This window comes from Candoia aspera, chromosome 13 (assembly GCF_035149785.1).
Source record: "Candoia aspera isolate rCanAsp1 chromosome 13, rCanAsp1.hap2, whole genome shotgun sequence".
Classification (NCBI taxonomy): Eukaryota; Metazoa; Chordata; class Lepidosauria; order Squamata; family Boidae; genus Candoia; species Candoia aspera.
Genome location: NC_086165.1, coordinates 586,052 through 598,960, shown reverse-complemented (window position 1 = coordinate 598,960; position 12,909 = coordinate 586,052). Strand labels below are relative to the sequence as shown.

The window sequence follows — 12,909 nt, the reverse complement described above, 5'->3', positions numbered from 1 at the left end:
TCAGCAGCCTTTTATAGCCCCCAGTGGGGGAATCCTTGGTGTTTCCTTATAGGCTGCTTAAATGCCCCTGGGAGAGCCTCTGCCAGCCCCCCCGCCCCCCCCAGGGGTGGAGACTTCCAGTCAAGAGAAGATGCAGGCCTCCTTTCCCACCAGGTGCCCTCCAGGCTGGGGGAAGATCTGACCAACTTGCCAATACAGGAAGTTGGAAACTGCTTTCTGCTTCTCCCTGGACTTAGGAGCACAAGGCCAGGAGGGCCTGCTGCGTTCCGGGGGTCGGGTGAAGCATCTGGGCAAGGCTGCCCCCTCCTCTGTAGTCTGGAAGGACCAGTGGGGAGGGAGGGCAGCCCACTGATTCCACGAGGAGAGACTCGAAGCCCCCCCATCACTTACCAGGAGGGAGAGCAGGGAGGACTTCCAGGAAAGGCTCCTGAGGGCAGTGCTGGTGGAGCAACACGATGGCGCCTTTTCTGGGATCTGGGCTAGGCCGTCTGCTTGGTGAGAAAGGGGCCTGGGCGGGCCGGGCCAGATCTCTTCCGTGGGAAGGCTGGTCAAACGCTCGGGGGAGGGTGCATGGGCATAAGCCAGCGAGAGGAGGCCTTTTTCAAGCTGTACCCAGCTGGGTTGACCCAGATTCAAGAGAGACACAGAAGCGCCACAGCCTGGATCGGGGTGTCTTTATATCTCCCTATAAGGGCTAAGGAGATGCTTTATTTTGTAAAAACCAACCTACAAAAGTCATACGTGAGTGCTTCCTATATTTTCTTCTATTGCTATCACTATACCAGACTTGCTGGCTGGGGAACTCTGGGCAGTGAAGTCCACACATCTGAAAGTGGCCAAGGTTGAGAAACACTGCTCTGTACTATTGCTATGATAATTTCTATTATGAAGTACTATGATAATGTTTATACTACACTCCATACTATTACTATTCAATTACTATTACCGTTACCTATTACTCTCTTGCAATTATTACCAATCCACTATGCTCTGTACTGTTGCTAGTATGCATCAATGTTTCTTTCTTAAGCTGGTTGCGTCTTAAGTCCCCTCTCTCTGAGATTTCCTCTTTTGGTTCATGGCCAGCATGTAGGGCTCTTGTGCCATTCTTACATTGTGCTTTGTCTTGCTGTGCTGCTATGCCCCTTTTCCTCTCTTTTGGACCGTCTGCTCCTTCTGGAGGAAAAAAACACCTCCTTCCGTTCGGCTGTTGCACTCCGTTTGCTGGTGGCTGCAGAGTGCCAAAAGATGCTCCCACAAGCCCCCCCCCCCTCTGCCATTATTCAGAAATGCTAAATCTGTTGCAACAGCTCAGGAAGTACCACTCTCTGGGGAAACTTCTGTGCCTGGGGAGGCTGAACTAATTCCCGGTCCATCTCCCCTCTTCCTGCCCAGGTTGAAACTGATTTTGGTTTCAGAATTCGGGTGCAGAAAACAGCCTCCCTGACTGTCCAAGGATGGCCATGAACTGGCCCTCTTGGCACTGGGGGATGATCAGCATGCATCCGCCTGGGCTTTTTCCAGGCACTCCTTGATATGAGAAGGGGACTGAAATTGCATTTGAAGGCAGACTTTCATGGGGGGCTGGGGGAGATGGGCCAGAAGCAGGCAGAAAGTGCTCCAAGCATCCTTCCTGGGGTGATGACTCATTTTGAGATTTAAATACAGCTTTCTTGAGGGTAGGTGGGTGGCGAGGGGGAGCCAGGACTGTTAATTCTGCCCCCTGCCACCCCATCTCACAAGAGTGGCTTTTCTGTGGGCAGTGTGGCCCTCTTGAGGGGGAGTGGCATCGGCCCTCCAGGCAAGGCTGGGGTGCAGCTGCTTCATTGGACCCTACTTCCTTTCTTCCAGGTGGGTAAGCTCATATTCATTGTCGGCGTCCCTGGCATTCTTCTGGCAGGGTGGCAGGGGAACGTGGTGAAGTTCAATGAAGAGCATGTAGGTGGCCACTCCGACAGCCGCCCCAACCATTGGGCCGAGAGTGGGGATCCACCACCAGTGACCACCGGCCCTGTGGGTGAGAAAGAAACGGGCAAGTTTTACTGCCAATTCAGATTTTGCTATAAAGGGACTTACTTCCACTCTAGCCCTTTTCTTAGCCATCAGCCTTTATTTTCTTGCTTAGAACCCACCCAGTGGCATTGCCATGTTGCTGAATTGCAGTGTATTTTCTATTTTGGGGGATATATATATATATATATATATATAGAGAGAGAGAGAGAGAGAGAGAGAGAGAGAGAGAAGTTGCCCATTGAGTGGAGTTGTTTTAAGCAAAACTTTGTGTGGCTGCTGTGTCTTTAATTAAAGGCTGCCTGGCTGCAGAAAAAGCATCTCCCATGCTTTTACCCCACGCTCGCGGGCATGGAGCAGAGCAAATTAAAAGCGGCACATGGCCATTCTGCTTCTCTGCTGCCAGCCACGGCTACAGCACAGCAGGATTTCCTCTTCCTAAGGCAACTGCTTTGCTTCTGAGGACAAGAATTAAGCCTGCTCAGTCTGCAGAGTCCCCTTAATTTGGAAATATGTTTCCACACAGTAACAAAAGGTCACTGTGCTGCTGATGCTAAAAAAAGTCAAAAGCAGCCTTCTATTTTTTGATGTTACCAGGATCTCTGTAAGTCAATGAAGACGCTGCATATCAGCTCTGGTTAAAAACAGCGCTGGGACTGCCCACCAGATGTCTGCCTTGCAGTGCACTGGCTCAGCCGTTCCTTCTCTCCAGCTTTGGAGGAGAGCAGCACCACCCATCGCATCTTTGAAGGAGGGGAGGACATCTTAAATCAGTGTTTCTCAACTTTGGCAACTTGCAGAGGTATGAAGTTCAACTTCCAGAATTCTGGGAATTGAAGTCCACACCTCTTCAAATGGCCAAAGTTGAGAAACATTGTCTTAAACGTATTAGGAAGTTATCAATTAAGTGCTCGGAGACCAGAGCCAGTGATATTGTGCCTCAGCTTATCCTGCTGTTTCTGGGCTTTCTTCTGGGTATGCGGGGGGGCACCGCCAACCTGCCCAGGTGAATCATGTTCAAATCTCGCTCTTCCACTGATGCATGTGGTGACCTCAGGAAAGGACTTCCGACAGCCTCCCAGCCCTGCTCAATGCAGAGAAAACATGCTGCATCTGCCCTCCCCCGTCCCCCCCTCCATGCATGGCAGCAGGCAAGGCCTGGGTTTCTCTTATTAATGGGCTGCGAACTGAGGAATGAGAAGTGGCCGCGATTGGGCCCTCCCTTGCACCCAGAGCCACGGACTCACGTAAAGACTTCGGGCCCCCACCCCGCCAGGTACGTGAAGACGCGCGGGGCCAGATCTCGGGCAGGGTTCATGGCGCAGCCGCTGTTCAGGGCCATGGAAGAGGTCAGCAGTATGATGAGCAGGCCAATGGCGATGGGCTCCAGCCCCTTGGGGACACCGATGTTGTCCGTGTCGAAGATGGCAAAGATACCCAGGACAAGGAAGGCTGTGGAAACCACCTGGCAGAGCAAGGAAAGGCGTTCACCACCTGCAGTGATGCCTCCTCTGGCCCCCGTGCTGTGCCCTGGATCTTGTGGTGGCAAGGAGGGAGGCAGGACAGAGAGAGCCCAAGACGGGCCAAATCCCCATGTCCAGGCAGCGTCTATCCCCAAAAGCGGAGGCAGGGAAATGGGAGAGCTGCACAAGGGGCCTGGGTCTGCTTTGCCCTGTTCGGGACTGAAGCGTTCCCAGAAGGAAAAGTCTCCTCTTGGACTGTTCACTGCCCAAACATTTTGAGGGGCAGAACATAAAACTGCCTCAGATGACTCTGGGCAGCAGGAAGCCCCCCTGAGCCCCAAGGCCCCCTTTGCCTTTTACTCATGTGAAGAAGGTCCCATTTCCGTCCTGCACCTTCCTGGGGCCCAGGGTGGGTCAGCACATCCCCCCCAAAGAACAAAGCAAGACACCCACACAACACCCCCCCCCCGCCTGCTCCAGCTGCCTCCACACCCTGCTTCTTACCTGGTCCACAAAGCCGTTGGTCAGGGACAAATATTCCTGGGGATATGTTGCAAAAATATGCGCCGTGGCATTGGGCCCCGTGACGGTGAAGACGCCATCAGTGTAGAACATGAGTGCATCTGGGAAGGAAGTGACAGGCAGAAGCCCTTCACATTTAGACGGCAGGCATTGGGAGAGGAAGCGGACTGCCTGCCGTCCTGTCACAAAGAGAGTCACACGCGGGGCTTGGTCAGTCGGGTCAGGTTGTACATGAAACGGAAGAGAGGGACTCGCTTAGAAGCTATGGCTCCCCTTCCGTTCCACAGGCCATAACGAAGCATTTCTTACTGTGTTCCAGAGTGCTGATAAGGCCACTCTAGAAGGGTCCAGGGGCCAGCACCAGGAAGAGACCTTATGGCCCAGCAAGGTGGCAGCGCCGAGCCAGTCTGGGCTGGCCCTGGGTAGCTAAGCGGGTCTGAGTGGCAGAGGCCCAAGAAATGCAGAACTGGGAAGCTGCCAGAACAGCCCCACATTGGTGGTTTTCAGCTGGACCCCGGGAGCTGAGCTGAGTTCAGCTTGGAGGAGACTTTGCTCAGCGAAAATGCCAAGGACGGTGCTGCCCCCTGAATGAATGCAGAGCGTTTTCAGTTAATCGGATTGGCCATCAAGTGGTGGTTCAAAAAAGATCAGCTGCAGCCCGGCAAAGGGACCCTGGTTGAGATACTCCCAGAAGGGCCTTTAGCACCGCTGTGCCCTTGCTGTTCTGGAACCGGCCAAATGGGAAGGGAAAATACAGGTTCTTCCACTCTGCACATGATCTGGCGGTCGATGCCCTGAGAAACACGAGCAGAGCCGCCCTATGCCTGCCTCCTAATGATCTGCGACTGTTCCCTGTGAGCAGGAGGAGTTGTGGGGTGGGGGTGGGGGGCAGAACTGAACAACTCACTTCCTCTTGGCACTCGGGCCAAGGGCGCCTCTGTTTTAAGGGCTTTATTTAATTGCAGATCATAAAGAGTAAATTAACAGTTGCATCGAGAAAACATGCAAGGTTTAGCCTTGCCAGCCAGCAAATGAGACTAAAGGCCGTTCAGGAATGCCAGCGCAGGGGTAGAAAAAGGACTGGCAGATTCTTGGGCAGAAGCTGCTTTCAAGCAAGGGGCAAGGAAAATCCCTGCTCAGAAATGCCTCAGTGGGGTTTACAGGCCCACAGTCGACAAACTGCGCACAAAAGGGGCCACAAGTTCTGGCCGGCCTGGGAAGAACTTCCTACTTTTGTCAGAACGTTTTAGGTTTTCCATGTCAGGTCCGAGCGGGTGAGAAGGAAGCCGCCCTCGCACACTCACCATAGTTGATCCCAAACACCAGGGCAGCTCCAAGGAAGGCGCCAAAACACTGTGCGAGGACATACACGGGAAATTTGACCCATTTCATCTTCCCAGACAGGCACAGGGCAAAAGAAACGGCTGGATTGATGTGACCTCCTAGAAGACGAGGGGAGAGAGGGAGCGCAAGAGGCTGGCTGGGTGCTCGACTGGTGGGGCAACAGCCTGCTTAGCCCAGGAGCACTTCTCAAAAGCCACATCGGCATTGGCTGCCCAGGAGATGCCTTCCTTGGGCCGGGGCCGGAGGGCCTTTCCTGGGACGTTGGGATCACTTGGCCTCGCAGTCTAGGATGAGGCTGTTCTGAAGGTCTAACGGTGGAGCCCATGCTAGGCTGTCCCTTGGCAGCCTGCCCAGGGTGGGGGATGGATGCAAGGGGGCCTCTAGGACTGCTCCCTGGCAGCTTGGTTTTTGTGTGTGGGGAGGTGAAAGGCATCCCAGGACCCAATGTCCCCACTGCACTTTGAAATGGGTGGGTGATATGTGGCCACCTTTCTAACATGCCCCAAATTGAAGTGGTCTTGGTGGGCACCCTTCCCCCTTCCCCTTGGCAGGGAAGAGCAGAGCTCGGGCACCCAGGCAGCAGGTTTGGAGAGATGGGGCTGAGTTGGGCACCATCCTCTCTTTGCATTGGCCCAGCTGGCCAGGACCGACCCAGGAGGGAGGGAGGGATCTCTGGAGAGCCCCGGTTGCTCAGCGCCACTCTCCCTGGAATTCTGTGGCTGGGAATGGGCCCTCCTGCTCTGTCTGCTCACTGGGCCACCTTCCCATGAGAGGGAGGGCAGAAGGTGGCCCCAACTTTCACCAAAGGCCTCTGAGGGCAGCGGCCTCGGTCTGATCTGTCATGGGGAGCTGCCGAGAAAGGCACCCTGTTGGCTGGAGGTTACCTCCACCTGCCTGGCTATGGCGAGGAAGCAGCCAAGAAGTGGGAGAGGGACCCCCGACCTGCCCAGACCGCAAGGAACTCTTCGTGAACTCGGTTTCTGGGCAGGATGGTGGCGGCGGCTATTTGGCTCTACCTCTTGAGCCTGCTTCAGGAGGTGACTTTTTCAGCATTGTCTCTTTAAAGGCCTGATAATTTATTTATGGATTACAATTATTTATATCCCTTCTTTTAAGTCACAGTCGAAGGTTAATGGTTTATTTCAGAAGAGCAACAACAGGAATGAATAATAGATCGGCAGCAATCGTTGTGGATTACCAGCGACTTGGTATGGGCAGATGGAGGTCACTGAGGAAGGAAACAGTTGCTGGAATCGGGTTCAAGATTACTAGGCACTGGATCCACAGATGCCTGGGCCGTGGGCTTCCAATCACGGGGTCAGGTTTCCAGGGCCAAATGCCCTCTGCTGAATGAGGGTATCCACTGTCATCTGCCACAAACTCCCTCTGAAAGCCCGCTGACCCCAAAAATCTCTTGGATTGCAAGCTCAATCAGATCTTGCTGCTCCCTTGCTGGGGCCTTGGAAGCTGAGATTCATTTTTCTTTGATAAGAAAACAATGTGCAGGCCATGTGAACTGATAGCGCCACTTATCTCTGCCTCCTGCGCTAATGGAGTTTGGCGCTCCCCCAATCCAGTCTGGCACCCTTATTTCTCTGCATCTCTTTGCAAAAGGCAGGAAAACAAACAGGGCAGATATTTTGAGAGATCCCAGCTTGACAATCCCTCCTCATCAGTTTCCATTTGTGCCATGCTACACATTTTGGGCTCACAGACCCAACCACTCTTCTGCACAAGAGACCTTCCTGAGGCCATCTTGCAGCATCTGGAAGGAGATGCTTTCTTAGGATCTTTCAGGGAAGCTGCTTCATCCTTGGTCTGTCTAGCTGGGCCTTCCCCAATCTGGTACCCCATCTGGTGTCCACCCCCCTCCCCCCGCTGGGACCAGAACTCCCAAGGAGTCCCAGCCGGTGGGTTTCTGGCCCCAAAGGGCACCTGAAGTCTGGTCTTCTTTGGAACAGTTGATGCTGCTGGCCATGATTCTTTCCTCCCTTTCATTGCCCTTGGGACCTCTGTGTGCAAAGTAGGCCTCACCTTCTAAGCCAAGGGCCGCAGGGAAGCTTAAGTTGTGCGAATAAGACTCACGCAGCAGCCCACCCCTCTGCCACTCTGCCAGGAGACTTCTTTTCCAAAACCGATGGAGTGGCACATGCCAGCTTACCAGAAATGCCTCCTGCAACATAGACACCGAGGGTGACAGCCATGGCGAAGCCCACCGAGATCATCAATGCTCCTCCCAGGGTCCCTCTGCTCAGGACCGTTTGCGCCACAGACCCACAGCCCAGGGCCTGCGGTTTTGGAAAGAGAAAAGTGAGGAAGGAAACTGGTCACCAGCTGGGCAGCTACACTCTCCCCTCTCAAGATGCCCAGATCTCAACCCAAGATGCCGTCTCCTTTTCATCCAGATGGTACATCCCACTGTAGGTATGCTCTCCTTGTTTCTGATGAAAACAAGCCCCTAATCCCTAGAAGCTGATTCTGTTCATGAATGTGGTATCAGCTGAACCCGTTGCCCTAGGCAAGCAGTGTGTCCCGTGGGTGTGCATGAGTGTGTGAGCGAGCAAGCGAGCAAGAGAGAGAAAAGCAATTTGTCATCCTTTTAAGACTGTTCAAGACCTTTTGCGTATCTTTGCTTATGGCCCTGAGGTGCCATAATTTTTGTGCATAGTTAATGTCAGACAAATATTTGTTGGATCAAGAAAACCTTTTGTTTCACAGGAAGGCTCCAGATTAATGGTTCTGTGAACAAAAGGTCCAGATTCTCAGGCGCTGCAGTGATGGCATTTCAGAAAAGCGTTCCAACGTTGAGGTTTTATGGTCTGGAAATACATTTAAATTTTTATTTTTTTTATCCATGTTGTGATTAAATTCTTTCTCTTTTAATCCATCACAATGACTGAATCATTGGGGAGTCATTAGGCAAAATGGGGTGTGGAGCCTAAAGTTTAAACATGCCTATTTTGTCAGCCTAATCGCTCTTTTGAAGAGGGGTGGGTGGGTGTATTCAGAACATTTTCAGGTCAGGGCCATAGAAGAAAAAGCATTTGATTTATAAGGAAAGCACCTCTATGAAATACGGAATGAAATGGGGTACCTCTATGCTTGCTCAAGGGCTTCTTCCCCACCCCACCCTGCCCCTGGCCCCAAATGTGTCCTGAGACTAGAGCTTGTTTGAAGAGATGTTGGGGAAAGCCTCTCCTCTTTGGGGTCCCCGAGAGACCACCTTCAGGGCCTTCTTCACAGGCTCTGCTGGGCCAATCTCCAGCATATTCCATGCTAAACCTTGCCCAGCTCAGATCCGTTACGTGAAGCCAGCAGCTCCATAAGTCCAGGCTGCATTTCACTTCAGCAGCGTAGGAGTGGACCTGACATTTCCTTTTTCCTGCTGCCTTTTCCTGCCCAGAAGGCAGCTGCTTCTTTCAACAGTGAAGGTCAAGCCTCCGTGGCTTCAGTTCGACTCTGGGCAACTTGGTGGGTGCACCCAGCACAGAGGTGGCTTCCGTTCCTCCCTCCTCCCTTGCATGTGTGTGTGTGCGCACGCGCATGCAGCTGGCATACGAATCACATTGAGCGGGGAAGACTTTGCACCCCAAACTAGCTTGGCTGCTCAAGGAACTGGACTGGTAGCCCTCTCTTCAGGGTCAGCCATAGAACCGCTTGAGATCATTACCCCTCAGGTCTCTGCGGGCCAAAAGGCTGTTGTGGCACTGCAGGAAAGTAGGGCCCCTGCCCTTCAGGAACTGGTGTTGGAGAACAAGGGAGCAATGGGGACACAGGCATGAGAGGGACAGAATATGATCATAGCCCTTCATGAATTTTGGAGCATCCCAGGGTGCTAGAGCTACCACTGAAAAGGCCCTCCTGCAAGTGAGGTCAAGATGGCCTTCTGATGGCCACCAACCTGTCCTCTAATAGCAAATGTGGATGGTTTGGAGTTGTAGACAGTAAGGAAAGTGACCTTGATGGAGATACGCAAGATCCTCCATCAAGGTCATCTTCCTTAATCTCTCCAGGAGTTACATGAAAAGAACATCTCCCCCCTCCCCATTAAATCCTTGCCCACCGTGGCCATCAAAGGTGCTCTAATCTTCAGAGCTATTAAGTGGGTTTGCGTGAGATGGAATGCACTAAAAGGGAGATGGTGGTGGCTAGACTTCCTTGCAGCAACCTGAGCTACCTTTTCTGGGCAGATATTCTTGACCCCCTTCTTGCTTCCAACAGAAGGCCGTGTGTCTGCATTCCACCCTGATTGTATAAAAGCTGGTGCCGAGCCAGCCTCAGGGTTGTGTCTCAAGGCCTCCTGGTGCCAAGAAGTGATTTCTTGCAGCTGCACTTGGACCACACGTTGGCAGGCATTTTGCCCAGCAGTTCCCACCTTTTTGCCCAGCAGTTTCCTAACTGAACCCGGGGGGGGGGGGATGAAATGGGCCGGAGGGCAGAGACTGGGGCACCAAGCACAACCAAGTCAAAACAGAAGCCACTGACACTGATGGGCTTCTCTCTGGGCTGAGAAGAAAGTTGTTTAAATGAAGGGTCGGGAGAAGAAAAGCCAGATGCTGGGCAAGTGATGAGTTCTTGGGCAGATGCGCCATCCATCTCTGCTTCTGCTCCTGGGCATCTGCAGGGCCAAGTCGAACAATTTTCTGCCATGGAGAGGTGTACCTTCCCTCTCTCCCCAACCCTGCCATGATTTGTATTGTGGAACAAGTTAAAACAGAACCCTCCAGAGGGCGAAATCACCAAAACTGTGGTTGTGCATGGGCAGCAAACCCCTAACGGCACCAAGCTGTCATCACAGAGGCATCAGATCAAGCAGAGATTACAGCCGCTTGTAAGCCTCCTCCCCACCACCCTCACATAACCGGTCTCTGCTCAGGGAAAGATGTCCCGGAACAGGTCGTTCTGCCGGGGGAGCTGGGCAGGGGAGAACATGGCAGCTGGGAGTGCCTGGGTTTCCCTTGCCCTGCCGGGGGCCTGGCCACACAGGGAGAAGATTCTGCCAGCCCACTGCCGCCCCCATGGGAGACTTGGCAGGATGGCTAATGCAGGTCCACGGGCCTTCTGCTGGTGGCATGGGGGCAGTGGTCTGCAGGATGTTCCTGTCCCCTCTGGTGTCCACCCTCCATGGCCCTCTCACTCACTCTGTCTCAGAACTGTAGAAATACACAGAGCTAAGAACAGTGCATGATTAGAAAACTCTGGATTAGATTAGAACAGCAGGCCTTATATATTCCTAGTCCATTCCAAGGAGCTTGTATTTCAACATCCTGTGCAACTCCGGTCTTTCCAATGAGCCAGGGCAGGGTCCTGCCTTGGATGAGTTCTCCAGAAGATTGTTGAAGGACCCTTCACCTGAAGCACCCGAGGTCCCAGGAGACCCTGTCTTGACAGAGCCATGGCACAGACCTGTCCTGGCTCCCCACTGCTGTATCTCCACTTGGGGGCTGCAGTTCATCTCTGGCCCAGGAGTGAAGCAGCTTCAGGTTGGCTTGTAGCTGCACCCTGATCAAGGCCTATCTGCCTCTAGTGCTGACATTGGCCAAGGACAGCCTCAAACTGCACACAGTCTGTCTGGTTTTGCCACCTTGGACGGGAGGCCGGTGACTGGCAGCGACTGGGAACAGAGGCAGGACTGGGGTTGGTCGCGGGAACAGCCAAGTTCATGCCAGTCTAGATTTCTGCTGTCTGAAGGCTGGGTAGTGAGCAATTCAACCAGCCCCTGAGACCCCCGGATGCTCTTATGATTTTGCCATTTCTCTTTCCTAGTTTGCCATAATATCTAACATCTGTTGCTGTCAGACATGGGACAAAAGAGAAGCTGCATTTGCATCCCAAGCCCAAATAGTAGCTGGGTATCTATAATGAACTGTAAATGGTTTGTTGTAGTTACTGATGGAAAGCCTTCTATCACCATGGCAGGGATTTATAGAGTTATAATCCGGAGGCGAATTGGCCTGTGAGCATCATACCCTTGTTCTTACTTCCCTCCCTCTCCTCCTCTTACTAAGCCTGGTCTCTTGCCCCAGGACATTAACCCTGATGCAGCAAGAATGTTCCCCCAGTAGTAGATCCTAACATGGGAGGCACCCCAGGACAGTTGGGGCAATGGGTGGAGGTGCGGGATCGAAACCCAATGACTCAGGTCTTTCACAAAGCTGGCCAAGCAGACCTCTAGCCGGCAAGCTGCAACAGCAATTTTTGTGCGCATTAACTTTGGAGCAACATTCCCAGCACCCCTCACTCCTCTACTGCAGGTCAGCCAACTGCCTGCATGTTGCAGCCAGTCTGGAGGCAAACTACACTACGCTAACTCTGCAAGCAAGCAAGGAGGGAAGGAAGGAGGGAAGGAAGGAAGGAAGGAGGCCATACTTACGATCAAGATGAAGGTTCCCAGGAATTCCGCCAGCCCTTCCTTCAGCAAGTTGTTCTTTAGGGCAAATTTTTCTTTCAGGTTCTTTCCCGCTTTCTTTGTCATTCTGGTGTCCTCTTCTTGTTTGTTCTGACTCTGAAAATGTGCAGTAAAATTTGCTTTCCTCTTGCTTTTTTTGAACTTTGGCACCCTCACTCAGATGGCAAAATGGGAGAGCCCAAGAGCCCCACAGTGGTGCTCGCAGTCACCCGACCACTCTGGGGTTTCAGGGGCCTGCTTTGCCTTCCCTGATCACTCCTTAAGTGCTTCCATCGTGCGCCCTCCCAGTATGCGGCCCTGCGCTATTTATAACCATCCAGGAGATAATGCAGAGCAGCCCCCCACTTGCTGCCAGGAGAAGCCAACCAACTTTGCTCCTTCAGGTTCCTGCCAACTGGGCAAATAACACACACACACACACACAGTTGTGATCCAGCCCCCAAATAAAAACCTGTGAAGGTGCAGGAGGAGAAGAAGGGCGAGGAAAGGAGAGACTCTCTTTATATAACCTGTGAGGGGAGTGCCAGGCGATTGGCTGGTGCCAAAGAGCCTCGGGAAGAGCCTTTCCCGGAAGGCTGCCAAGAGGTGTGCGCAGCCGGCATGGCAGGCTCACACCTGGGCCGCGGGGATCCACCCCTGGCTTCAGGGGCACAGGCTGCCTCCACATGCCCAGGTGAGTCCTAGGGCTGGAAGGGAGGGCACCGACCCACTTCTCATTATGCACCTTCTCTAGCCCAGCAGTTGAGGCTGATTCTCCGCCACAGGTTTGTGCGATTCCCTTGGCTAACAGCCATCGCCACGTCTTGCGGTGGTGGGTTCTATGGGCTAATTCTGCATGATATTACCTTTTTCTGTTCCTGAATCTCCTCCCAGTGGTTTCATCAGCTGAGCCTGTAGTCTGGATCTGGAGAAGGGGAAGAAGCCATTTTCTCTCCATGGTCCTCGTGACAAAGGTGGTTTTGTAACTTTTTTGCTCAGCATTGATTTTTCTTGGCTAAACAAACAGCTCCAGAAATTGAACTTTTCCTCACTAGGAAGGCAAGCAAGGCAGCTTGCCAGGACTCGTGGCAGCTTCCCTGTTTTTCCTCTCTCCAGCCCCACAACCATCTTTAAAGATGAAGCAACCATAACTGCATGTGATGTTCAGAGGCGTGTCTGCTC

The 12,909-nt window shown here is 53.0% G+C and overlaps 1 protein-coding gene across 1 annotated transcript; it reads right to left on the bottom strand.

Annotated features, from left to right (window-relative positions):
- Nucleotides 1–733: 733 nt before the first annotated feature.
- Nucleotides 734–11,951, bottom strand: AQP9 (aquaporin 9). The gene is made up of 6 exons (XM_063314081.1): nt 11,713–11,951; nt 7,501–7,627; nt 5,300–5,437; nt 3,978–4,096; nt 3,258–3,475; nt 734–2,011 (listed from the first exon to the last, which is right to left on the bottom strand). The coding sequence occupies exons 1-6, from the start codon at nt 11,812–11,814 to the stop codon at nt 1,834–1,836; spliced, it is 882 nt and encodes a 293-aa protein (XP_063170151.1). The 5' UTR covers nt 11,815–11,951; the 3' UTR covers nt 734–1,833.
- Between the last annotated feature and the right edge of the window lie 958 nt (nt 11,952–12,909).